Raw genomic sequence first — 26,239 nt, 5'->3', positions numbered from 1 at the left:
TGAGATATAATTGACATACAGCACCATATAAGTTTAAGGTGTACAGAGTAATGATTTGATTTACATATGTCATGAAATGATTACCACAATAAGTTTAGTGAACATCTATCATCTCATATAGTTACAAAATTAAAGAAATAGAAAAAATGTTTTCCTTGTCATAAGAGCTCAGGATTTACTGTCTTAACAACTTTCATATATAACGCACAGCAGTGTTAATTATATTTATCATGTTGTATGTCTCTTTTTTTTGTGGTACGTGGGCCCCCACTGTTGCGGCCTCTCCCGTTGCGGAGCACAGGCTCCGGACGCGCAGGCTCAGCGGCCATGGCTCACGGGCCCAGCCGCTCCGCCGCATGTGGGATCTTCCCGGACCGGGGCACGAACCCGTGTCCCCTGCATCGGCAGGCGGACTCTCAACCACTGCGCCACCAGGGAAGCCAGACTATTTTATGTTATAACTGAAAGTTTGCACCTCTTAATCTCCCTCGCCTATTTCTCTCCTCCTCTCACTCCCCTCCCCTCTGGCAACCACCTGTTTGTTCTCTGTATCTATGACTCTTGTTTCTGTTTCAACATGGACGTCTTGATCTTCCTCGAGAGCCTGGTCTTCCTCCAGGGATCTATCTCTGTGAACAGCACCATCATCCCCTCGGTTGCTAAAGCTGGAGACTGGGAGTCATGTACTCTCTCTGCCTTACTATTTCCCATCTGCTCCTGTGCCAAGGCAGGTTCATTCTCTCTTTTTAATATTTCCTGAATTGCTCCCCTCTTTTCTTCCCCACTGCTAGCTACCTTGCCCGAAGCACCAACCTCGCAGTTGGTCTTCCCTGCCTCTCCTTCCAGGACAGACAACCTCCGTAGCTCCCTGATCAGTCCAAATTCCTCAGCCTGGCATTCAAGTCCTCGCATAGGATGTCCCTGCTGTTTCATGGCGATTCTGACCAGAAAGACGCACTCGGTCTGCGGGGGGTGGCGTCTCGCTCAGTTGCCTGGTGAAGAGGGAAGAGCCCAAGTGTTGATCTAGGCTGGAGCCTTACATTTGTTGTTTTTGGGGTCCCCTTTTGGTGACTGTGCCTCAGTTTCCCCCACTCTCCCAGTGCCTCAGGCGGGGCGACACCCCCGCTCCTGTGGATGGAGCATGTGACGTCCACCTTACCCAATCAGTGATCGCCATTCCCCAGATGGGCCAATCAGAACCAGGGACGCCTGGAGACTCGCCGGATGCTCACGGCATGAGTCTGAAGGTGCGCAGCCGTCTTATCACCGCAAGGAAAGAGTCTTGTGCGAGGAAAGGAGGCACGAGATGGACGGAGAAACTGGGTGGTAGGATGTTGTTTGAATCTCTGCATCAAGCAGTGCCTAGAGCCAGCCCTACCCCTGCACCTTTCACTTCAGACGGACAGTAAATTCCCGTAAACAACCCTGAGTTGGGTTTTCTCCCTTTTACAACATGAGAAATCCGAACTGGTACGCAGAGTGAAGAGAGGGGAGCTCCCAGGTGACTGGCTTCGGAGCCCTCGGCATCATCTTCCAGGAGGTCACCGTGTGATCTCCTGTGGGTCCAGGGTCGACAAATGGAGGCCTGGCTGCCCCGTGCCCCTGGCCCGCACATCTGATGTGGACCGCTGGCATCCCAAGGTGCGTAGGCGTAGAATGAGAACCATCTGGAGTGCTGATTGAAGCCTTAGGCCCTGGGGTGGGGCCGGGCCCCTGGAATGTGGACGCTGAGCCCCAGGCCCAGGCCAGAGAGTGCTGAGGGCTTCTCAGGAGGGCGACAGGCTCCTGGATGACACAGAAGGACCCCTAGATTCTATGAGTCACTAGAAGATAGGAGGGGGATGGGCGCATTCCCAGACTTTTCCAAAGGGAGCAGTCCCCACCCAGGGAGGAGACCCAATCCCACCTCTCCCAGGAGCCCTTTGGGAATGTTGTTGGAAACAGCCGGAGCAGGAGTTGCCGGGAAGGGAGCGCAGGAATGGGGAAGTGCCCAGATGCTGTGGGAAGAGGGCAGGATTGAGTGCCCTGGGAGGAATGGGGACTGAGAGTTGGAAGGTTCCTTAACGTCCTTCCATGACAGAGCCTTAGAAAGATGATCCTGGCCTCGCCTCTGAGATGACTGGAGGATTGGAATAGGTAGAACTGGGGTGTGGAAAGCCCTAACTTTCAGTGGGGCCTGGGAGGAATCACCCTGCGCGTGGAGATGAACAGCCCTACCCCGGGTCTGCCTGGAGAAGAAGGCCCTTCTCAATGAGGACGTTGCACCAAAGATCCCAAGGACGTGTGCTGAGAACTGGGGGTCTTTGATAGAGTTGGAGGGTGATCTGGAGCCTGGGGTGGGGCCCAGGGGAGCCTGGTGTAGTTGGGAGGGGTCAGCACGAGGGCAGGGGCGTTGGAGGGAGTCAGGGGGCTGGAGGCTGAAGGAGCCCTCCCGGCCTCAGCTCTTCTGAACCCAGATGCCTGGGGACTCAGTCCTGTCCTCTGGCCTTCTGCCCACCAGCTGCCACAAAACTGAGCGGAATCTGCTTTGCATTATCAGAGGAGCTGCCTCCCCCAGGCATATGGTCAGCAGACCCCACAGCCCAGAGCATCATGGGAGATGTCTTATGACCCCAGCTCTGGCTCAGCCCCTTCTTTCCCTGGAGCACAGGCTCAGTGGCCCCCATCAGGCCCCTCCCCTCTGGGTGGAGAGGCCTTTCCTATTGTTCCAAGTCTCATCTCAGCTTCATTGCACAGGATGAAAGAGGGGAGGGAGGCATTAGGGGAAGAGAAGGGGCCCTGATGAGCAGACAAAGATGGTATCATTCTGTAACCTAGAGAATGAAAGAGACAAAGAGTGGAGAGGAGAGAGCCTTGGGGATGGGGAGGGGAGAACAATAGGCCTCGGGCCCAAGCAGACTGATGATACAGGAAGAAGCCAGGGAACACCTATCTGTCCTCTGAGCCCACTGGGGGCTCAGAATGAGGTCTGACTCTAGAGCTAGCTGCCCGACGTGGCAGCCATTAGCCAAATGTAGCTACTGAGCACTTGCAATGGGTCTAATCCGAACTGGGTGGTGCTGTAAGAATAAAATACACGCTGGATTGTGAAAACTTAGCAGAAAAAAAGTAACATATAATATCAATAATTTTAAAATGTTGATTATATGTTGAAAAGATATGTTGGATATATTGAGCTGAATAAACTATATTATTATGCTCATCTCACCTGTTTCTTTTACTTTTGTAATGTGGCTACTAAAAAATTGAAAATCACATATGTCACTTGCAGTATATTTCTATCGGACAGTGCTACGTTAGACCACATTCATTCATTATTCAACAGATTTTTATTGGGTGCTAGCTGTGCGCCAGGCAAGGTGCGCAGGATTAGATGGTGAGCAAAACCAGACCCTGTCTCTGGTTTCCTGGAGTTTACAGTAATCAAATAATCACTCAGACGGGTGCCTAATTGCAAAGAGAGATAAGTGGTCTAAAGAAAAGGAGTGGAACTTGATGTGCTCTGAACCTGGACTCAAGAAACTTGATTTGTATCCAGAGTGTGGTGAGAGCTTTTCCCCAAGGAAGCACTGAACTGGGAGGTAACTTGAGAAAGAAGGGGGAAAGAGTCTTACAGAAAGGACAACCTATGCAAAGGCCCTGTGGCTAGAGGGCCCTGTGGCTTGAAGCTTGGAGAATTGTGAGGGGGCTGGTTTGGGGAAGAGCAGAGACTGAGGAAGAGGACAGCTGGAGCAAGGCGGTGAGTCTGGAGGGATGGGCAGGGGCGTCACGCAGCCTCCGGGGCCACATTAAAGATGGGGAGCCGATGAAGCATTTTTGCCCTTGCAGGGGAATTAGAGAAGGAAGGATGGAGGTTAGGCTGAAGGAGGGCAGAGGGGGTTTCTCCACAATGTGGTGGGGGAGGTACGAATCTCTGGTACGATGTCTTTCAGGCTCTCTGCTCCGCTACCCCCAGAAGCCCGAGGCCAGTGTCAGTCACCTCCACATCTCCTACCCAGTCCTGCATGCTATGCGGAGCTTTCTCAATGCCCTCTTCTCGCCATCCCTGTGGCCCATACTTTACCTCTGACTTCCACCTCCTGGCCCACCTATCCTGCCCACCCTCACCCTCCACACTGCAGCCAGAGCTGGTGCTTTCTAAGATGGAAATCTGTCTACGACACCCCCTGCTTAATCCAGATGCTTTAACATGTCTCTTTGTAAGCCCTTCCCCATCTGGCCCCACTGACCTTCCACTCACTCTCTGGGCTGCAGGCACAGGAGCCTCCCCAGGCCCCATGGGCTCTATTCTCTCTCTTCAGGGCCTTTGCTGCACTGATTCTTCTGCCAGGAACTCTCTCCTCCCCTGGCTTGTTGACTCCACTTCGATAGGGCTCAGCTTCAGTGTCTCTGTACTGGCAAACCTTCCCTAACCCCTGGTAGGGGTGAGTCTGGGTTGGGGCCCCCACTCACCCCTAGCATGGCGCTGCACACCATACAGGGGCTGTCTGCTGCCACCCCCTCAAGTATATAAGATTGTGGAAGACAGGAGTTTGTGTCTCCTTATTCCCACAGGCAGCGTCCAGCTCTCCCCCACCTAATTAGAGGCATTTCCCCCATGAGAATGGGGGCTCTTCTAGGATAGGAATTGAGCCTCCCCCACCAGATTAGAGGGATCTTCAAGTCTGGGGCTGTGTCTTCCCCATTAGGTGGGAGACTTCCTCAAGACAGTCTGTCTCCCCCATCACACTGGGGGTTACCCAAGACCCAGGATCATTTCCTATACCGGCTCTAAATCACTGCCCCCTCCCCGCCACCTTCCTCACAACCCTCACAGCCTGGGGGTGGGAGATGGAAGACAGCTTCCCTCCACCTCATGCCTAACTCTTGGCTGGGGCCCGGCTGGCCCCTCCCAGGATCCCAAGATCAGGAAGGCTTGTTTGCTGTTCTTTCTGGGAAAGCAAGCCTCCCGTGGCATTCCCTAGCAACCACGAGTCAGGCCCATCAGAAGACCTGGCCAAGCCACCAGCAGAGGCCGAGCAGCTCGGACCAGCTGCCAGGCCAGCCTGGGAGAGGGACACAGACCCGGGGCCTGGAACCCTGAAGCTCCCAGACCAGGCAGGGCTCAAAGCCAGGCTGGTAGAAGCTGGGGTTGGGACCTGCCTGGGAGAGCCACAAGGGAGGGGCCTGCCCAACTCCAGGCCGGACCAGCCAGGCTCCCGCCAGGCCATCTGGAGCCAGACCTTGTGTGTGTGCTTGTGTGCTGGGGGGTGGTGTGCCTCCCAAGCCGTGTGGGTGGCTGCGAGCCGTGGGGTTGTGACCTGGCCCTCCCAGCAAGCCTCTGGCTCCCCTGTGGTCAGTTTCACTTCTGACATCTGGTCAAGTTCACAGCTGGCCAGCTTCCTGCATGGCCGTTTTTACTTTCCCTCTCCAAAGTCTGGCGGCAAGGGCCCCCACTCCCTCTCTATCCCATTTAAATTAACTCCATGGTGACACGTGTGAATTTGCTGGATTTCTGTTAAAACTTCCCCATTGTGTGTGGGGAAAATAGGACAGGAACTCACTGAGTTGGAAATTATACCCGGGTCCCTGCCCCACACACAAAACCCCCCACCAACTCAAACCACGTGTATTTCCAGAAAATCTCTGCACGATTTTCCTTTCTTTGCTATTTAATGTTCATCATTTATGTTTTATGTGTAGGTTTCAGGAGGGCCCAAGAAATGATTACACAGGATGCAAGGGGCAGGTGACAGGGAGGGTGACAAGGAGCCTGGAGTTCACAGCCCCCAGCTGGCGGGGGGAGGGGGCAAAAGGGTTCCACCTCAGCCCAAAGGGAGGCAGGAGGGGCCGCAGAACCAAACACATGCTGAAACATACTTGCAACCTCCGACCCCCTCCCCCACTGCTGGGGAGGAAAAGAAATACCTCAGACTCTGTCCCACTCCCCACATTCACAGGTGAGGGGCCAGCAGGTGAGTTTCCTCCTCCCATCACAGATTGAGGTCAAAGAAATACCATCTACGTACAACGTTCCCAGTGCCTTACACAGGGCTGAGAGACCCCTGGGCTGGGGAGGGGGTGGCTGTCCGTGCACATCCTGGTCAGGGCTCGTTCATGCTAAAGAGACAGGGGCGGGGCACACTCATTCCAACATCAAGCAAAACAGAACAGGCCAGGAGGGGCTCCATGGCCCCCTTCCGGTACCAAGCTAGGGAAAAAACAGTCCTTTGTAGGGTTCTCTAAACTTGGGAGAGACCCTCTATGGGCCACAGTCTAACTCAATTCCTTCTTGCTGCATTCCCACGCTGGTCCACTTGTCTTCATTGCAGCCTCCAGGGCCCAGCCAAACCCGTGCTTGCAGGGAAGGGGTGGAACGGGGGAGCATTCCTCCACGTGCAGGCCCTTGGAAGGCAGGCGCCAGCCCAAGCCTCAGCCGTCCTTGGCCTGCCAAACCCGGGGGCGAGGGAAGACAGCGAGTAGAGTTCAATTCCCTTCAATGCTTCTCTGGCAGCTGCCCCAGGAGGATCCGGCCACAGCCCAAGAGGAAGAACTCTTGGAGAGAAGCGAGATTTCTCATCCTGTGTGTGTGTGTGCCTGTAAATCTGTGTTGCAGGTGGGGTTCCTCAGTCCCCCAGGGCTGACTCCAGGGGAAGATGCTGCCTATACTGGCTCTGGGTCTGTGCTGGGATGGTGGGTACCTACAGATGAGCCACAGCACGGATGCCACACTGACATGCCTGAGGGGACAGGTAGAGGGAAGCAGCACCCCTTGCCACAAACCCCAAACCTGACTGGGGTCAGGATGGGTCAATGGGCCAGGCCTTGGGTGACGCATCCCCTCTCCACAGGGGCTGGACAGGCCTGGAGATGGTGAAGGGCAGACTGGGTTTGGCTTCGAGACATTTCCCGGAGGGTCGCCTGGCCCCCCACTCCCTGCAAACCTGAGGCCTGCACCCCTCGTTTCGGGAGACAGCCCATCTTTGGCCTCCCCATTTCTGGGTGGCTTTGGGCAAATCGCTGCCTCTCTCTGGGCCTCACTCTGCTGTTCGTAAAATGAGGGGGATGGACTAGATTTCAAGCCCCTCTTCCAGCTCTATCAAACCTCTGATCCTCTTCCTGTTAGGCCAGAGGGGAGGGGGGAGGGGGGATGAGGGAGGTTGAGGCCACGAAGGTGCTCCCTCGTTCCCCAAGATCACAGTGCAGAGCCCACGGCTCTGGTTCCTCAGTCTCTCCCTCTGAGTCTCTGGGACCCTGTCATGCCCTCTACACCATCCCTGGTGTTAGCCCCCCATATATGACAACCTGCTAAGGTGGGAGGGGCTGGCCCCCCTAGAAGTGGGGGGAGACGGCGGCAGGAGGCCTGAGATGGCGACAGGGCAGGGCAGGGTGGGAGAGGCGGCAGGGGCACTTCTGGCGCTGGAGAGGGAGTGTGATCGGAAGCGATGGGGCCACACAGGAGAGTGACAGGGCTGTGGTTTGGGGGCCCGGGCTCCGAGGCCCTGCCCAGAGGCGCGCAGCTCTGACGCTGGCCTGTGGGGTTGGCTGGAACATCAGTCTTCGGAATGTGGGGGCAGGGCAGGGGCTCCCGGGCCGGCTCACACCGGGGACGTGGCCGTGGACTCGCTGCACAGGCTCTCCACAATGTCGGCTCTCTGGATGCGGCGCAGGGCGGCCAGGAGGGTGTCAAGGGTGGCGCTGTCCTGGGCGGCCCAGCTGGCCAGCAGGGCGCGGACCGGGCAGGCCTCCTGGGTGAAGGAGTCTATGTGCTCAGGCTGGTAACCCAGCTCACCGGCCAGATGCCGCCAGGTGTCCCCCGCAGAGCCACTGAGCAGCTTCTCCACCTCCTCCCGCTTGGCCAGCGGCAGGCTGCTGTAGAGGCCTCCGTCACCCTTGAGGGCTGCCAAGAACCCAGGGGGAGTCAGGCGCTACCCGCGGGACACCCTTTCCCCCACCGTGGGAGTGGGGGCCTGGAGTAAGACCCAAGAAGGGCTGAGGCATTTCTCCTCCCGATCTGGGGAGGACCCGAGGGTCTAGAAGCAGAGGGATGCCCGAGATGCAGTCGTGGATGTGGGCAGGGCTGTGGAGGCACCTGGGGGATGCTGACTCACCCACAGCTCCAGAACCATCCCTACAACCTAACCTCCTCCCTGCCCACTACCTCCCTCCCGCCCCCAGCGATTAATCAAGGCTCAGGAGACAGGACTTCTGATCTCAGACTCAACTGCAGCAAGTGTACTGGAGCTGGGCTATGGGCCACCGATTAGGGGACACAATTAACTACTTGTTCCCCAGAAGTCCTGGGCAGGAGGCTAACTGCAGCCACTTTGGGGAGTGATTAGCCCTGGGGGACAATTAGCTGGATGAGTCTAGATGCTCCGATTTGTCAAAGCTTCCGTTTCCCAAGTCATCCCCACTGGAAAGAGCCTCTCCTACCCATGCCCTCAGCCCGCCTCTCCCATCCTTCCACACTGCAGCCCGCAGCCAGCCCCTCTGCCATCCCTCCTATAGCCTAAGCTTAACCACCCCCGTTCTCCCTGCCTCGCCCCCCCGGCCCGCCACCCGGCCCCACTGCTTACCCTGGCCTGCAGCTGTCTGTGTGTGGGACTGCTGGTCATGCAGGCTCTGGCTGTCCACAGAGATGCCGCTGTCGCTGTGCAGTTTTTCTCCCTCGGGTGGGGGCGTCTGGTTCACGGGCCGGCTGTCGGCTCCTTGCTTGTTCTGTTTGCAGCTGTTCCACCTGGAACCAGAGGACAGCCCCAGTCACGGGGCTGAGGGGCGCACGGGCCACGCCGCTGAGGTATCTGTGCTCTGGCGTGTGGGTGCCGGGAGCCCAGGGGGTGCCCGTCTGTAACCCCGCGCGCCACGGGAGGCTCTCCTTCCTCTACCTATCTGCCCCTGGCCCACACCGGAAACGCCGTGAGGGCAGAGAGGCACCCAGGGCTTGGTGTGTGCGGCCGGTATTCAGTAAATGTCCATGGGATGAATGGTGCACAAATAAATGCCTTCCTGGAGCTCCACTTTTCCCAGGCTACCCTTCTAAAGTGCCCCCACGTGTGTGCAGGGGTATGCACACGGATTCCCTCTGCTGTTATAAGCAATAAGAAGAAATGAAAAACAAAGCAAATGGCCATCGATAGGAGACTGGTTACATAAATTATGATCCGCCCGTATTACTGAACGAGCAATTATAAATAATCAGATTATCTATATGCTCTGAGGAAAGCTCTCCCAAGGGAGATGAACGGAAAGAGTAAGATGTAGAATATGTATAATGTGATCACATTGATGCTTTAAAAAAAACAAAACCCTGCACGTGTACGAATAGGTTTTCCACACACGTGTTTATAAATGCATAGAAAATGGCTGCAAGGGATCCATTCCAGACAGATTCCCAGGAGGACAGGGTAGGATTTGGGGAGATGAAAGGAGGCTTTACTGCTTTTTGCTTTACAAGACATTGGTCTTCTTTGCATTTTCCCCAATAAGCACGTTATTACTTTGATGATTTTTTTTTTTTAAGAATGGAAAATGCACTTAAACATTTACAACGCATCCTAGGACTTATCCACATCCCGCATTTCTGGCTATGGGCGCCATCAGACCCCACGTGTGACGTGGGAAGGAAGAGATACACGCACACGTACACACAGGTAACGGGGTTCAGGGAATGAGGACACAAGCTGCTGGTAAAGGAAGCTCTGTGTGCAGGGAGGCAGGTGGGGCAGAAGAATGGGGGCGGGGAGGTGCTGGCACCAGGACAGGACAGGGACGATCCCCTTCCGTACCTCCTGTTGACCTGCCACACCCTGGAGTGGGGAAGCTGATGGTAAGTGAGGATGAGCTTGGTTTGGGGTTGAGTTAAAAGCGCGTGTGCGGGGCCTCCCTGGTGGCGCAGTGGTTGAGAGTCCGCCTGCCGATGCGGGGGACGCGGGTTCGTGCTCCGGTCCGGGAAGATCCCACATGCCACGGAGCGGCTGGGCCCGTGAGCCATGGCCGCTGAGCCTGCGCGTCCGGAGCCTGTGCTCCGCAACGGGAGAGGCCACAACAGTGAGAGGCGCGCGTACCGCAAAAAAAAAAAAAAAAAAAAAAAAAAGTGTGTGCGTTTTCAGGTCATGGTCGCAGCAAAGCCCTCCTTGAGGGTAAAGATCTGGCTCCCTGGCTCCCGTTCCCCCTCTCACCTCTTGAAGGCGATGTAGGCCACGAGGCCCACAACCACAGCAGCCAGGATGGAGCAGTAGACAGGGATGAGGTTGTCGGTGGTACCTCGGGTCACCACGGGCTGGGAGCTGCCCATCACTGTGGTCGCCACATCTGACACCGTGCTGGTTACGAGGTCTTGATCCGGAGGTACCTCAGGCTCCTGGGTGCCGGGGTCTGTGCTGTCTGAGCCCTCCGGGGGCGTGGCCCGTGTAATCCAACGGCCAGGGATCTCTGGGAGAAAGGGCTACAGGAGTGAGGGCCCACTCCCCCCGCCCCCTCCTATGCTCTGACCCTCAGAGCTTCTCCCCCAGCCCCCTCCTTGCCCCAGATGCTTGTATGTCCAGCGGCTACACACAGGAGAGAGGGCTGGGATTGGGTGTATGATGTCACGATGGTGGAGAAGAGCAAGGGCCTAAGAATCGGGAGCGCTGGGTCCCCTTCGGCTCTGCCACTGACTTGCTGTGTGACTCTGGACCAGTCCCTTCAACTCTCAGGGCTTCAACTTCCCCATGAATGGGGATATGAAAAGAGACGGTCTTTAAGTTCCCTTCCATCTTGGGTATAACTGTGATCCTAGAATTCTACTCTGCCTACCCTGGGTACCCAAAAACCCAGCATGGAGGTAAACACACAAAGAAGAGAGTGGGCCCTAGGACGCCTCCAGCTGGAATCAGGCTAGGGAAATGTGTAATTTCTCTGGCCACAGGTTGCCCCAGTGGCGCCAGTCACCCCTGTCCTAAAGAAGGATGAGGGTAATCAGGTCCGGCAGAGGGGTACCTTCCCCGGCACCGGCCCCTGAGAATTGGCATCCAGCCTCCTTTCTAGTCTCTGGTGTCCTGGCTCTAGGCTCGGGCAGGGTGGGGAGGTGCCCAGCTGGCTTGCTTCCCTCTAGCTGGTCCGTGGATAGTGGCTAGCCTCTATTTCCTGCCCTGCGTGGCCCCCACCCCGTCTGATCTTGCCACCCAGAGATGACAGTGTCAGATAGCCCAAACCCAACTTGGGAAGGTCGAGGACTGCTGGTGGAGAGAGGGCCCACAGAGCAGGCACTGCCACTGCCTCAGGGGAGGGAGACTGCCCTGCCACCCGCCTAGGTTCTCTCATGCCAGCTGGGCACTGCCAGCCTCCCTGGCAGGGGACCCAGCAGCCCCTGGCACAAGTGGGTGGGATTTTCCATTCTGCCACCCAGCCGGGGGCAGTACCTGGGGTTGTGGACTCTGGACGACCTGGGGGTACCTGTCTGGGCAAAGTTGCCTACCCCTTCCTTCCTCGCTTCCCACGCCTGGAGCAGGGAGGGAAAGCAGACAGGACAAGCTGATGGGGTGAAGGGCAGGCACTTTGCTCCCCAGCTCTGCCTCACCTAGCCCCCAGTTTGCCCACCCAAGCTGGAGTCGAAACTGCCCACCGGTTTCCTAGGCCTCCTTGGCTCAAGGCAAAGATGCTTCAAAGGCCCCCATTTTCAGCACATTCTGAGGAGTAAGGTCCCCACGTGTGAATCTGGAATCCATCTGGTTGGCATTTGGGAGGGGGCTGCCATCTGCTGCCCTATCCCACCCCTCCCCCATCTCAGTCCTGGGAAGGAAGGCGTGGAAGAGGTGGGGCAGGGAGTGGAGGAAACACAGCCCTCCTTCTGGCAGCCCCAGACAAGGCGCTGGCCCGGGGAGGGTCTTCTCTTGCCCGGCTAGGGGACTGGGCCAGCTGGAGGGGCAGCCTGAGCCCCGAGGCTAAGGTACAGCTCTGCTCAGCTGACCCGAACCCAGAGGCTGAAGGCGTGGCTGGGTGGAGGGTCACCGAAATCAGGCATCACAGAGATTTGAGAGCAGTGGGGAAAAGCCGAGAGACGGCCCAGGCTGAAGACAGCGCCTTCCAGGGCGCTTTCTCCTCGTCTCTCCGATCCCCCGCCCTGTTTGGGGGTGGGGATGAGATCCAGATGTGGCTGTGTCCACTAGCATTCCAACCCACTAAGCCCTGGCAGGTCCTGACAGCCGTTTCCAGAATGGGAGCTGTCAGACTTGGGGGTGGAAAGAGGGGCCAGGTTACTCCTCCTAAATCCAATTTTTTCTGCTTGGGGAGGGGGGCAGGTTCTGCCCCCAGGGTGGGTGAGTCACCATGTTGACACCGGAAGCGTTTATGCAAGGAAGTACCCTGCAGTGGAGGGGAGGGGGGCAACCAAGCCACCACAAATCAAATTCCATTTCCTGAAATGTTCCCTCTGCCCTGGAGCTGACATTTACCCATTCAGAGGCTAGAGGGTGAGGGGAAGAGGGGCAGGGATAAACGCACCCCTTCAGGGTGTCTGGGAAAGTAAAGTGGTATCTGGAAGGAACGTGGGAACGCCAAAAGGCAGAGCCCACCCCTCCCCCAGCCAGCACCTTTCTTTGCTCTAACCGCACCCCTAAGTCCCCCCCACTAGCTGGTGCCGACTTGCCCACAGAAGCGTGCCACCCACCTGCCTGCTGCAGGCGCTGAAACTCCCTCCCTCCTCTGCCCTGCGCCTGACGCTACCTGCCCGTCTCCTGGCCCAGGGCAGTGGCCACCGGAACCACCACGTTCTGCACCCCACTTCTCCACCCTGACCCCACATCCCAATGGAGCAAGCTTCACACACACGCCTGGCCTCAGTCCAGCTTAACGGCCCTTTGCACCCTGAGCTCCCTGCGCCAGAGATCACAGGATGTGGAAGGCAGGCATGCGTGTGTCAGACTGCAGGCTCCCCACGGCAGGGGACCTATCTCTCCCATCCAACTGGGGGCTGACTGAAGGCAGAGGCTGTGCTGCCCCCATCAGAATGGGGGGATCTCTTGGGCACTAAGTGCTGGGACTGCGTCTCCCTCATCAGACTGGGGCAAAGGCTGTCTCTGTCCCGTCCAACTTAGGGCTCCTGAAGGAGGCACTGCACTGCCTGCTCGGAGTGAGAGCACCCTGAGGGTTAGGCCCCAAGGGGAAACAGCTGAACGGGGGATAGAAAGTAAAGGCATTGTCAATCTCTCCCCCAAGATGGATGTCACCAACCAGGAACCAAAACGGTTCTGCCCTGACTGCCACAGTGCTTCCTCCTCCCATCCCAGGAACTGCCCCTTCTGGCTAAGGAGGGCACACCCAGCTCCCATCCACCCAGGAAGCTGAGGGCCCTCCATGTGCACCTGCCTCATCCTCGGGCTCACAAGCCCCAGGCTTGCTGTTCCGCCTCTATCTGTCCCAAAGCCCCTGTCCGCACGACCTCCTTAGTGTTCCCTGGGTCTAACTTCGTCCTTGACTAAACTGTACCAGTGACTGCTGACCCCTCCCCCACAAGTTGAAGTGAGCCAGCCCCCGGCCCAAACCCACAGCAACAGTGGAAACCGCGTGCAGCGAGGAAACTGAGGTCCAGAAACTGAAGTGACCTCCTTGACGTCGCTCAGATAGTAAGTGACAGGGCAGACTCCATCCCAGGTCCCAGAGCCATAAACCACTATGGGCCTCAGAGACAAAAGGTCCCAACTCCTGAGGGTCCTCAGACCCCCTTCTCCAGTGCAGAGAGTCTGCCTCAAGGATCAGACGTGTCCTATCTGTCCTATTCGTGCCGCTCATCTACCACCCGTCCAATTCCCAGCCGGCAGCCACAGATTAACAAAGCCCTGGGAAATGAGTGTGGCCTGGGAGGATGAGGATGGCTTAACAAACAGCCCCAAAGGGTAAACAGTGGATAGGGTCCATTGGTGGGAAGGATCGGGAGGGTGTCCACTGGCCCCGCAGGCCACGGCAGACCCTTGCGGACCCCGGGGCGCCCCCCACCCCCACCCCGCAGCCCCGACGCTCACCCTCGCACTCGGCGTCGGCCCAGCGCGTGCACTCGCGCAGCTGGCGCTCCGTGTCCTCACACACCGTGCAGGGCAGGCACGGGTCCACGTGGTTGGCCTCGTCGGAGTACGTGCCGTCGGGGCACTCCTCGCACACGGTGTTCTGCTTGTCCTGGCATGAGAACACGAGCCCCGAGCCCGCCTCGCACACGCGGCACGCCTCGCAGTGGCCTGTCGTCTCGTCCTGGTAGTAGCCGTAGGCGCAGCGGCACACGGCGTCGTCGGCCTCCACGCAGGGCGCCGACATGCTCTGCAGCCCCACGCACTCGGTGCACGGTTTACACGACTCCGTGGCGCTCACCACGTCCGAGAAGGTCACGCCTGAGGACAGACGGACGTGCGGGGGGGAGCCGCGCCCCGCGTCTAGCCGCTTGCCCTGGGGGCACTTGGGACGCAGGGGCTGGAGGCCTTCCCGCCGCATCCCGGGACACCCTCGTTCTACCTCCTCCCCTCACTGACTCCCCCGCTTTTCCCTCCGGGCCCGGATCCCCGGTGTGTGAAAGCTGGTGGCACCCGACTGGGAAGGAGGAAGGGGGCCAGGAGCCCGGTGCTCCAGGCCCCAGAAGCGTTGGCGCTGAGGTTTCAGGGGGTAACCCAGCTGGTGCCGGTAAATTTCTTGGCGGATTCTATTAGAGAGTTCCCAGCATGACTGAGGAATAATCTGAGAGTGGTTCCCACCCAGCCCTCCCCACAGGCCAGAGTTAAGCTGTGAACCCAGCCCGGGCAGAGCCGGCCTTCACCAGGCAGGCTCCCACCTCAGCTGCCCTCCCATGCCTCTCTGCACAGGTGGGGGCTCAGGTGTGGCCTGAATGGGAGTGACTAGGGATAGACAACAGAATTTCCCACCCGTGGCGCTACCCCAGCTGCTGAAGGTCTTGGCTCTAGAGGGCAGGGATGGGACTCCTGGCAAGAAAGGTACTGCAGGAGGGATTGAAGTTAGAAGGAAGGGAGGACTTGCATATATCGTCCTCTGCTCTTTCAAAGGACATGAAGGGAAGATTTCCAAGCTCACTCTTGATTCACGCTCTCTTAATTAATGGATGTGAGCTCCAGAATAAGGGGAGGGATGCCAGGGTCCTCTCCGCCTTGTGCAAAGAGTGGGGAAGGCACAGAGCCAGATCTTCTTCACCCCTTCCAGCCCAGGGTGGAGAACTCCATGCCAAATTGAATCCAAGAGGATGTATCCTTGCTCCCACGGCAGGAAGAGCACAGATGTAGAACCTGAGAACTGGGGAGGGAGGATTGCTCAGAATGTGGAAACGGGTAGAGAGATTGGGATCCCCATGGACGGAAATCGAGGCTCGCTGTGGGGGTCCTATCTTAACTTTCTTTAATGCCATCAAGAGACAAGATGGAGCACAGGGTCATTATCTTGGAGGCTGGGGTTGGAACTGCAGAAGCAAAGAAGGAAAAAGCAGAGAAGTAAAAGGGGCAGCAGTTGGGGGGGAAGAGAAGAAAAGACAGAGATGGGCCTGGAGGAAGACTTCAGTTTCAAGTCAGTTCTGGCAGAGGGACTCCTGTGTTTCTCTTCCTAGGCATCAGGCAGATCTGGATTCAAAACCTGCTTCCATCACTTTATTAGCTGTGTGACTCTCGGTGTTTTACTTAACCTCTCTGAGCTTTTTTCTTTCTCTGTAAAACAGGGAATAATGTCTCCACTCACAGGGTTGTGATGAGGAATAAGTGAAATTCCTCAGTAGCACGTGACACACAGCAGGGATCCTGTAAATGTTGGGCCCCCTGGGGTGGGCAATGATCAATTCAATGAACTTCAGTAGCAGGGATACTAGTCAGACATCAGAAAGGACTTCCAAACCAAAACAGCCAAGGCAGGAGGTCCAATTTATACCAGAGGCTCCTATCTGGGTGGCATGTGGCAGCAGGGGTGGGTCTAGTCACATGGGAGGGGAAGGGGAGGGCCCTGCCCATGGGAAAATACAGAAAATTAGCAGCAAACTCCTGGGAGAGGGTTTTGGGGGGTGGGGAAAATGTGGTCTTTTTTGGGCAGAGAATGAAGGCAGGAGCTTAATGGGTTTCCTTGCGGAAACGTTTTGAGGATAGAGGGAAAGTCCACTGGGGTCTCCATCCCATAAAGCGGACTTGTAAAGGCAGCCTGTTAACACAGCTGGGGTGCGGGGAGGGGGGTGAGGGGGAAGGGGGAAAGGGAGGGGAGCAGAGGGTGGAAGTGGGAGGGAGCATTCCGAGCTGGTCTCTGCTCCTGTCTCCCCTCCCCTTCCCCAGCGATGCCCTCTCTCAGCCTCTTCTATCCCACCGCTTGTTTTGACAGAAGGGACTGGGGTCCCATCCTGGGAGACTTCGGGTCCAAAGAGAAGAGGCCCTGGGTGGAGTCTAGGAAATAAGAGAGGCAAACGTGGGAGGTTCCAGGGTAGCTGATGGTTGGCTAACCCTGCCCTGGGATGGAAAGAAACCCTGTTAGGCCAGGACCAGGGAGGCGGCCAGATGGCAAGGTAGCAAAGGCATTATGGGATGTCCAGCCTCCCTACCTGGCATCCCTCCGCTGGGGGATGGAGTTACAGGATCCACTAGTACAGAAGTAGGACAACAGAGTGTTTGGGACACCAAGGAGTTGGGGCTGCCTGCAGGACAGATGGGCTGTGTGCAGTGAGGTGCCTCGAGGTAGCGGTGGTGGCGGCGAGGCATTCAAAGGTAAGACAGGCTGGCGGGGGCGTTCAGAGTTCCCAGTTCCTGTAGCCTTGTCCCCAACATGATTAAAGAACAATCTGGGTAGAGTTCCCACTGGCCCTCCAGGTGGGCATTGAGTGCCAGGTAGAAGGCAAGATCTAACTGTCAACAGGAAAGGTTTCCAGGCAGAGTCAGGAAAAGGGCCCATGGCCTGAAAGCAACAGAAGGGGCGGAGTGAATCCAGCAGAGATGAGACTCCTGGGTCAAGAGCAAAGAATTTCAGACCCCAGACCTGCCATCTTCCTGCCTCCCTCATCCAGCACCTCTGGAAGATGGGGTTCTCTGCCCTCCCCAAGGAAATCCCAGGTAGGAATGGCCACAGCGCCCCTCCCGCTCTCGCACCCGACATCACCCCCCAGTAAGGACATCCCTGTGGTGCTCCAACCGCCGTCCCTGCTGCCTGGGGAAAGCTCTGCTTCCCCCCCGTCAGAGCTGGAGAACAGTTGGCCCCGGGGGGAGGGTTAGCCACACCCTCCCAGGATCCCCCAAGGTCAGTGTCCAGGGCAGCCAGGATTTGACCCTCCTCCCCTCCCCACAAACGCACCAAGGGTAAGTGGCAGCCATCGATTTTGCAGTGCAGATGATATTTTTAGCTGGTTTTAGCATCAGCTACTCCTCCCTCCTGGCCACACTCTTCTACCAGGCCTCTCTACTTGGGGGCTGGGAAGGGGCACAGCCTGGGGATCCCCCATCTGGTCCCCCTCCTCCCTCCGCATACTTCCCTCATCCATTCTGAGCTTCCCCTCTCTGCCTCCTATGCTGGGTCAGACCCACTTCTGGCACCCATACGGTTGTGGGCAGGAGTCCCTGACAGGGCGCAGAGCACTTGGAAGGCCTCTACTGGGCATGCCCTCCAGCCCCCTTGCCCCCCCCTTCCATTCCGCTCCCCTCGCCCCACCGGACACCCTATACTCACTGTCCAGGCAGGGCTCACACACGGTCTGGTTGGCTCCGCAAGGCTGGGCCACGCCCTCGCCCAGGTTGCAGGCTTTGCAGCACTCACCGCTGCGGGTGTACAGGCCCGTGGGGCACCCCTCCTTGGCACCTCCAAGGGACACCTGGATGGAGGAGGATCAGAAGGTCAGACTGGCAAGGGAAAGGGGACAGGGTGGACTCCGAGGGAGCAAACACCCCCTCCTGCAGCCTTCTATTGGAACCACCTGGGCTGGGATGAGCTCACTAGGGAGGCATTTGCCACTTGAAAGCTGATGGGGAAGAAAGGCAGAGCGGGAGAGCACGGCCCTGCAGGCTGCTAGGGGTGTGAGATCAGAGCTTCAGATGCTGACCTTCTGCAAAGTTCATCTTGGGGTTACAGTAACTCCTGGAATCCCAAGGATACACCATGTGGGGAAGGCAACCTGAGGCCCAGCAGAGGGCCTTTGGGCAGCAGTCAGGACCCAGCAGGCAGGTTGCAGCTTACACAGGGCTCCCAGCCAAGGGGCCAACTAGAAGCTGAAATCTAGCCCAAATGCCACTTGCTAAGCTGCACATCTCCAGGGATGCGTCTACCCAGAGGGGAGTCTTTTTCTATCAAAGTCTAGCAGGGCTCTACTCCTCACCCTTAATCCTACCATTCCACGTATTAAGTATCAAATGGGAGGTGTCCAAGAACAGAAGCAGAGGGGTGGGACCTTGGGTTCAAATCCTGGTTCTGCTCTGGGAGTTCTGACCTTCTCGGCTTTCCTGCTCTGAGTCTTCATCTCTCTAGACCGATAGAGATGGAGACAGCTCAGGGCCAAAGCAAATGACCAGCCGGTCATCGAGAGTCTGGCGCCAAGACTGGAGAAAAGTACGCCTGTTACCAATATGAGAAAGTGGCTGCTCTCACCACCCAGCAACCCCGCTCCCCCAGGGTTTGATTTCCGGCCACCAGCCCTCCCCTCTCCCTGCGCCCCATGCAGCCAGTGGGAACAACACTGCAAACAGGGGAAAGGAGAGTCAGATTCCCGCCGCCGAGGCATCTTTGCTCATGGATGGAAGGATTTAGCACCAGATTCCCTAGAGGGACGGGTTGCTGGCAGATTGCTTTATATTTCTGTTCCTTAAAAAAAATCTTAATGTCTAATAAAACTCCAAAGCCTGTTTCCCTGGCTCCAGACCGCGTAGCTCCCATTTGATGCTCAGAGGAAGTATGGTCTCTTGGATCATGGGACTAGAGAGGAGCTGTAAGGGTAATTTTGGGCATTTCTCTGCTTCCATGTTGGCCAGATCATGGCCCAAAACACTCCTTTCCCTTCAGTCCTTTCTAATATCCTGAGGTCTCAGTAGGGTTTGGTGGAGGCAGGGGGATGGACAGGTTGGATCAGTCTAGGAGGCAGCCTATGGTCCTCAAGAAACCGGTGGGGAGGGTGCAGGCAGCAAAGGAGGGGAACCTTGGGTGCTGCCACCATCTCCTCCCAGGTGGCAGGAACACAGTGCTGGGAACATCTGTAGACCAGAAGCCTAGGGGCGGGGGGTAGTCCCAGATACAGGCTTTCCCCCAGGAGGTGAGCAAGGTTCCAGAAAGGTCTGTTCAGATTTCTTTTCATCCTTCAGGGCTCTGCTTAAATGTCACTTCATCAGGGAAGTGGTCCTGTGGCCCAGCCCCTCCCTGATCTGACAAATCAGGCAGAGTTGCCCTGTCACATGTCCCCCCTGTTCACTCTTCTTGTCTGGTCTGACACTCTACAGAGTCCCCCACTGGACTCTCAGGTCACTGAAGGCAGGGACTGTGGTCACCTCAGTGCCTGAGACGGTACCTGACACGTATTAGGGACCCAACATGTATACTTATGGAATTTAAGAACATAACACAATATGGCCTCAATTAACTAGAACTCCAGGGCCTGACTTTCTGGATACCTGAGTTTCTGGAAAGTCATGGCTTTGCTGTTCTTCTCACCTAATGTTTTTCACTTTAACCACGGGGGCTGCACCTTCCTCTGTCTCTGGAACGTACCTTCACGGTTTCCCCATGACTCAGGGACTCAATATTTACATCCGTGAGTATTCTGGGATGCAGTGCAGCGGAGCCCTGTGTTCTTTATCCCAAATTACCACACCTTTGTCAAGAGAGTTCTCCTGTCAGCTTTTCTTATAGTTTTTTCTGCCTCCTCCCTTCCTGTTAAAGTATCAGTTTTCAGTTCTTCCTGCTGCCAGTGTGACCGGAGCGGCCCTCCCCAGTCTTATTTATTAGGTCTAATTGAATTTTAGAAAGTGTGTAACTAGCCCTGGGAGGAAGGTGATTAAAGTGAGTGTAAGGAGTATGGGAACCAGGAGGGGGCCGTTCTCAGAGTAAAAAGTCTACCTTCCTCCTCAGCTGCCTTCATTGCTCTGAATCCTGATTCACAGCTTAGAGCTGGGTGACCTGGAACAGGTTTTGAATTTCTCTGTGCCTCAGTTTCTTCATCATTAGGTAACCATGACAGTACCTGCCTCAGAGAGTTGCGGGAGGCATTAAATAAATGAGTGTTTATTCACTTTGGGACCCCTCTTTCCTCTTTTCCAAGGTCTTCTGTGGCTTTTGGCTGTGTTCCAGTTAGTTGAGGTCAGCAGAGACCTGGGCTCCAGATAACTGAGGCAATCTGACTGTGGCAGTTGTGGGCAGAGTGGGAGCCTCGCGCAAGCCCCTCTTCTCAAAGCCTGCTCTCCCTGCTGCAGCCCGTGGTCCTCTCTCTTCTCCAAAGTCTTGCACTTGGGAGTCCAGGCCACATAATTAGTAACCATGTGTTTCCTGTGCTTGTTTTGTTTTCTATTTCAAAACATTCCAGATCTGCCACTTAGTAGTATGCTACTTGGGGTAAATTCTCAATCTCTCTAAGCCTCAGTTTTCCCACCTAAAACGTTGGGTTGGTGATACCTACTGTCCAGGTTTCTGTGAAAATTAAAAGAAATAATTTATGCAAATCTGTCTGATGCATAGTTGGATTTCAATAAATGTTGGTTATCAAAGAAGTATCTTTTTTTTTTTTTAAAGAAGATGTTGGGGGTAGGAGTTTATTAATTAATTTATTTATTTTTGCTGTGTTGGGTCTTCGTTTCTGTGCGAGGGCTTTCTCTAGTTGTGGCAAGCGGGCCCAGCTGCTCCACGGCATGTGGGATCCTCCCAGACCAGGGCTCGAACCCGTGTCCCCTGCATTAGCAGGCAGATTCTCAACCACTGCGCCACCAGGGAAGCCCCAAAGAAGTGTCTTGTCTTAGGGAGAGTGAGCTGGTGAGCTGGGGGGTAGGTAGTGGCAGAGGAGAGTTGAGCCATCCCCAAACAGGGGAAACCATCTCAGAGTAGGCAGGATAGAAATGAAGAGAGACCCACCAAGAAGCGTCTGAAGAGGGTATGGGGACCAAAGGAGGATGGAGAACTGCTAACTAATTCAACTACTGACTGAGCACTAAACTAAGAGTTTCCAATGAGACATCGTCCCTGACTCCTGAGATGAGCCACAGTCCCATGAGGGAGAGGAAATATCACCTCGAACAACTGCTCCAGAAGCCGAGGAGGAAAGACTTGAGGGATTGCCTTCATCCCCTGTCTGACAGCTGTGGAAACTGAGGCCCACCTAGGTCATTCTGCTAAGTGGCCTGTTGCACCAATCTGGCCGCAGCCTCTGTGGGTCCAAGGCCAGGCAATCTTGGGAAGCAGGGAGGGATGACTAGGATTCAGGCTAATTCCTCCAAAATGATCAACTTATCAAAATGATAGGCACATTTGCCTGAAAGTTATACTTATTACACTTATTCCATTGTTTAGAATGTTTGCAATTTTGGGGGGGTGTTGCCATATCCAGGCTTTCTAGAAACTAAGGTGGAAATAGCCTTCGGTTAATTGACTTTTTTTAAAAATAAATTTATTTATGTATTTAATTTACTTTTGGCTGCATTGGGTCTTCATTGCTGCACGCAGGCTTTTCTCTAGATGCAGCGAACAGGGGCTACTCTTCGTTGTGGTGCGTGGGCTTATTGCTGTGGCTTCTCTTGTTGCAGAGCATGGGCTCTAGTCACACGGGCTTCAGTAGTTGTGGCAGGCGGGCTCAGTAGTTGTGGCTCACGGGCTCTAGAGCGCAGGCAGTAGTTGTGGCGCACGGGCTTAGTTGCTCCGCGGCATGTGGGATCTTCACGGACCAGGGCTCAAACCCGTATCTCCTGCATTGGCAGGCGGATTCTTAACCACTGCACCACCAGGGAAGTCCTGAATTGACTTTTAATAATTAAATTTTAAAAACTGGACAAAACAGAAAATACACCAAAATAGTTGAGAGAATTCGAAACTATAGGAAGGCTTCAGTGTGATGAGTCCTATCCATTCACAACAGCTTCAGCAAAAGGTTCCTTAGGTGAATGGAGCCATTGGCCACCATCATGGGGTTGGCGAGTTTTCAAATATGCAAAGGGTCTTTTGAGACCCATGCAAGCCCTGGGGAGGCACTGGCACATGTCCCCCACTCCTTTAGATGGGGTGGATTTGGGGTCGGAGACAAGAGCTAATTACTGAGGAGGAGGATGCATAAAGACTTTGAAAGGGGGCAGGGGTCTGAGTGGGCGGTGAAGGGGCTCAGTTCTAAATTTGTGGTGCCAGGAGCATAGGACACGATGTAACCTCCAGGTCCAGTGGTGGTTCAAGGCCACGTGTCCTTCCGTGATCTGGAAGGTTGGGTGGGGGTATGCCTGGCATAAGGAGGAAAGAGTAAACTCCAAGCCAAGCATCCTGGGTTCCAACAAGGGCGCCACCACATAGTAACTGGGGGGCTTGGTTTCGTGCCTGAAGATTAGGGAGATTCAGCTCCCTCAACTGTCAAATGGGAATAACTAGATTTACTCTGCTGGGGCCTTATACGGATTAAATAACACAAGCGAAATTACCCAGGGCAGTGCGTGGCACACGGTAGGCACTCAACCAGTTTTATTATTCCCGCTTCCCCACCCCGCACCCCCAGGGAAGAATCTAGGCGCGGGAACGGGATCAGACTGGTACAGCAAGGCGGGGACCCCTTCCCTCCCGGCGTCGCCTCCCCCACCCGGCCGCTCCCGTCCTCGCATTTGCTGCCCTCGCTGCATCCCTATTAGGCGCATTAGCCAGCCCGGCGGCTCCGGTTACAGACGTCTGAATGACAGAGTGCCTCCATTACCGGCGTGGCCCGCCAGCCGACCCGCCGGGACGCGCTCTGGTTTCAGCACTCTCGCCGCGGCCCAGGAAGAAACTCGGACCGCTGCGGTGCGCAGCGCCAGCCCATAGACAGCAGCCCCGCGGCAAGGCGGAGGCGAGAGCCGCAGGGGCTGCAGGCGACAGATTCTGCGCTGGGTCCACCTTCCCGAGCCCCCAGGCCCTCCACCCCCAGATCCCCTCCTTCCTCGCCTTTTCTTTATTCGGGGCACACTCTCCAGCCCAGATCCGGAGCCCATGCCCTCGCCCCTCCAGGATCCTCACAACTGGCCGCCCCAGTCCCCCCCTCCATGCCCCCCCCCCCGCCCCAGACGAGATGCATCTCTAACCCGTGGCGTTAGTCAGCAAACGTGCCCGCAGTCACTCCCAAATCTCCGGACGAAGCCGGAGGTACTGCTATCCCACGGAAACCAGGCTGAGCTTCGGGGATGGGGCTAGTGCCCGGAAGGGGTCTCTGCCCATCCCAGCCCCCATATTCCGCCGGCCTGACTCTGGGGCTGGTGTCACGCCCGCCTGCCGCCGAGACACGCAGCTCTTATCCCGAGCTGGATCGCCGGGCTGCCCCTTAAGAGGTACGGGGAGTACTGAGCTGGGAATCAGGTGAGGGGCAGTCTAGCTAGGATTCTGTCTCAACTCGCTTGTGGGATCTTGACCAATTGGTTTAATCTCCCAGAGCCTCAGTCTCCTTGTCTGTAATGGGGATTTGGGAGCGCAATGCTCAGATGAGAGATGAAGATGGCAGGGAGAGTGAGGACACCTCCTCCATTGCCAAACCTTCCAGGGCACTCCCTTCATGGCCACACAACGGGTCACATCTCCTGAATGTCTTGTCAGAACTACCGGGCGGATTTCGATGCTTACGAGGACCCACAGTCCTTTGCCGAGACAGAATCCGAGGCGCCTGAGCGCCTCCGTCTTGTTCGGTGCCCGGCGTCCTTCATCGAAAGCTGGGCGGGGCGCGGGCGGAATCCCGACCCGCCTGGGCGCGGAAACGGAGCCAATCATCAGCGCGGCGCTCGGGCCGCTTAACTGGGGGTCTGGGTGGCCGGTGCGGCGCGCAGCCCCAGTCGCGCGGGGAGCTGCGATGGTTCAGCCCTCGCGCCGCAGCGCCCCCTGCGGGTTGCCTTCGCCTGCGCGACCCCCGGCTGCGCGCTGCCGGGACCGTCCCCACTTTGCGCGTCCCGCCTCTCTGCACCCCGAGAAGTGGTGGCGGCGAGAACCCGTCGGACGACGCTTGCTCCGTCCCATCCGGTCCGTGGCTTTGCTTCAAACCGCGAGAATAAGTGCGTAGGAGAAGCCCACCAGCCGCGGGGGAACCCGGGAAGCGGGTTCGCCCCGGCGAAGTGGGCACTCCCTTCCCAGCCTCGGACCCCAAGCCGCAATTCCCCGACCCCGCTAGGCCGCGAGAAAGAGCGCGCGACACGCGCGGGAAGCAGCTGTGCTTCAGCTCTCTCTTCTCGTCCTACTGTCTCTTGGCGGACAGGTCGGGGTCCGCTCTCCCTTCTCCGTCCCTTCATTTTGCTTCCATCTCTCTACCTCCCTCGCCGTCGTCCCTTTTCTGCCGTCCCTAACCCACTTCTCTCTCTTCAACAGAGCCCCCCTCCACGAACCTCCCCCTCCCACGCCCCTCCCCCCCATTGTCTGGCCGGTCCTCATTGTCCGATGCCCGGTCCCCTTTGCCTCCAGTCCCTCCATCCTCCTCTTACATTGTTCCATCCCCTCGTCCCCCGTTCCCCACCCCAACCACACTCTCCTCACTTCTCTAGTTCCCGTCCCATTCCTCCTGCTTCTTTAGCCTGGGTTCCGTCCCACGACCCTCCAGAAATCAAGATGCTCAGGGGGAAAGTCGCCTCGAGCTCCCAGCATTCAAGCGCCCTCTTCCGAAGAACCCAGGCATCCGAGAGCCCCACGACTCCCTCCTGAGAGACCCCTCCACACACACACCCCCATGGTACATGAGGACCCGCATAGGTGCGCCCCTCTTGTCCGCATCTCCACCCTGAATCTCAGGGTCGCCTCTTCGTTCTGAGAACCTTAGGCGCTCCTCCGTGGATACTGGCATCGGCGCTCCTCTCCCGCCATCCACCCCCAGCATCTGGGATCCCAACGCTCTTTTCTCTTTTCCCTCGGGAAAACCTGAACTCCTTGGGGTTCCGGTCCCGGGAAAGGGAGCGGGCTCCCCTCCGGCTAGCACTCACCCCCAGGAGCAGCAGCAGCAGCAGCAGGCGCGGCCCGTCCATGGCGCAGCCGGCAGCACCTGCCCCCATCACCCGCCTCCCGCGGCAGCGCTCGGCTTCCAGTTCAGCCCTCTCAGCGGACAGACACGGCTGCGTTGCGCTGCGCTGCGCTCCAGCGTCCGGCCCGCAGACCTGGCGGAGGCTCGGCTCCCTCTGGATGCTAGCGGGAGGTGCTGGGAGAAGCCAGTGCGTCGGCCCCGCCTCCTCCCCGCCCAGCCCGCCCACCCCCCGGAACCGCGCCCGCCCTCCCCGCAGTCTCCGGGAGGGTAGAGGAGGGAAGGGAGAACGTACGGGGAAACGCTCCCGCGCGTCCCGGCCCTCAAAGCCTATCCCCCACCCCGCCCAGCTACCCCGCGCCCGGGCCGCGCTATTGCGCGTCCGTCCCGCATGCTGTGGGCTCGAGTCGTCCCCACTGCGGCTCCCTTGGGCTGCGGCCCCTCTCACGGTTCACTCTCTTGCCCATCTTCTCCTGCCTCCGGCTTCAGCTTCTTCCCCGGTGCCCTGCTCCCTACCCAGCTTTTATCAGCAATAATGCCCACTGCCCGCCCGCCTTTCATCTCCTGGTCTATACCCCACCCCTCCCTCTGCCCCAGTGGGGGGTTCTCTCTCTGCAGAGGCCTAGGGGAAGGGGAGGGGAGGAGTAGTAGGTGGCCTGACCCCGACCGCACGCAGCGGGACGTTCAAGGTGGAGACATCATTTGAATTCTCAAAAGGTGGGTTTGAGGGGGTCGCGGGTGTGCACACACACAAAAAGGAATACACACACTCCCAAGCTCACATATATATGTGCTTATGCATTCACCTATGCCCACACCATCCTCACGCAGTCCTGCAGACCCGTGCATTCTACACCTGCCTGTGCACCTCCATATATGCACACTCATCGCCCATGTGCTCGTGACATTCAGACCTGTGTACTCACCTACACATTCACACATACATGTGTATGTGTGCAGTCACCTCCTCGCAAGCCCTCACATGTACAGTCTCTCACACAGTGCACACACACAGTCATGAACACACACACTCACACTCATATGCACACACAGATGTATCCTCAACAATTGGCCTTCACTAGATTGTGTTTCCATTAGCTGATGAGCTCCCTGCAGGCAGGGACGATGGTTTCTTATCTGAATGCGTGG

The 26,239-nt window shown here is 56.9% G+C and overlaps 1 protein-coding gene across 1 annotated transcript; it reads right to left on the bottom strand.

Annotated features, from left to right (window-relative positions):
* NGFR (nerve growth factor receptor) lies at positions 1-25,276 on the bottom strand. The gene is made up of 6 exons (XM_030840123.2): positions 25,056-25,276; positions 17,638-17,779; positions 13,980-14,339; positions 10,161-10,413; positions 8,559-8,719; positions 1-7,879 (listed from the first exon to the last, which is right to left on the bottom strand). The coding sequence occupies exons 1-6, from the start codon at positions 25,122-25,124 to the stop codon at positions 7,578-7,580; spliced, it is 1,287 nt and encodes a 428-aa protein (XP_030695983.2). The 5' UTR covers positions 25,125-25,276; the 3' UTR covers positions 1-7,577.
* Positions 25,277-26,239: the final 963 nt, after the last annotated feature.

Source organism: Globicephala melas, chromosome 20 (assembly GCF_963455315.2).
Source record: "Globicephala melas chromosome 20, mGloMel1.2, whole genome shotgun sequence".
Classification (NCBI taxonomy): domain Eukaryota; kingdom Metazoa; phylum Chordata; class Mammalia; order Artiodactyla; family Delphinidae; genus Globicephala; species Globicephala melas.
The sequence above is the reverse complement of the archived record's forward strand: the minus strand, read 5'-3'. Positions and strand labels throughout refer to the sequence as shown.

Bases quoted from the DNA above. Each gene is read 5' to 3' on its own strand.
- NGFR (XM_030840123.2), bottom strand. From the start codon at position 25,124: ATGGGGGCAGGTGCTGCCGGCTGCGCCATGGACGGGCCGCGCCTGCTG. The intron at 17,780-25,055 runs GTGAGTGCTAGC...TCCTCCATCCAG, and splicing joins TGCTGCTGCTGCTCCTGGGG to GTGTCCCTTGGAGGTGCCAA. The intron at 7,880-8,558 runs GTAAGCAGTGGG...GGTTCTTGGCAG, and splicing joins ACAGACAGCTGCAGGCCAGG to CCCTCAAGGGTGACGGAGGC.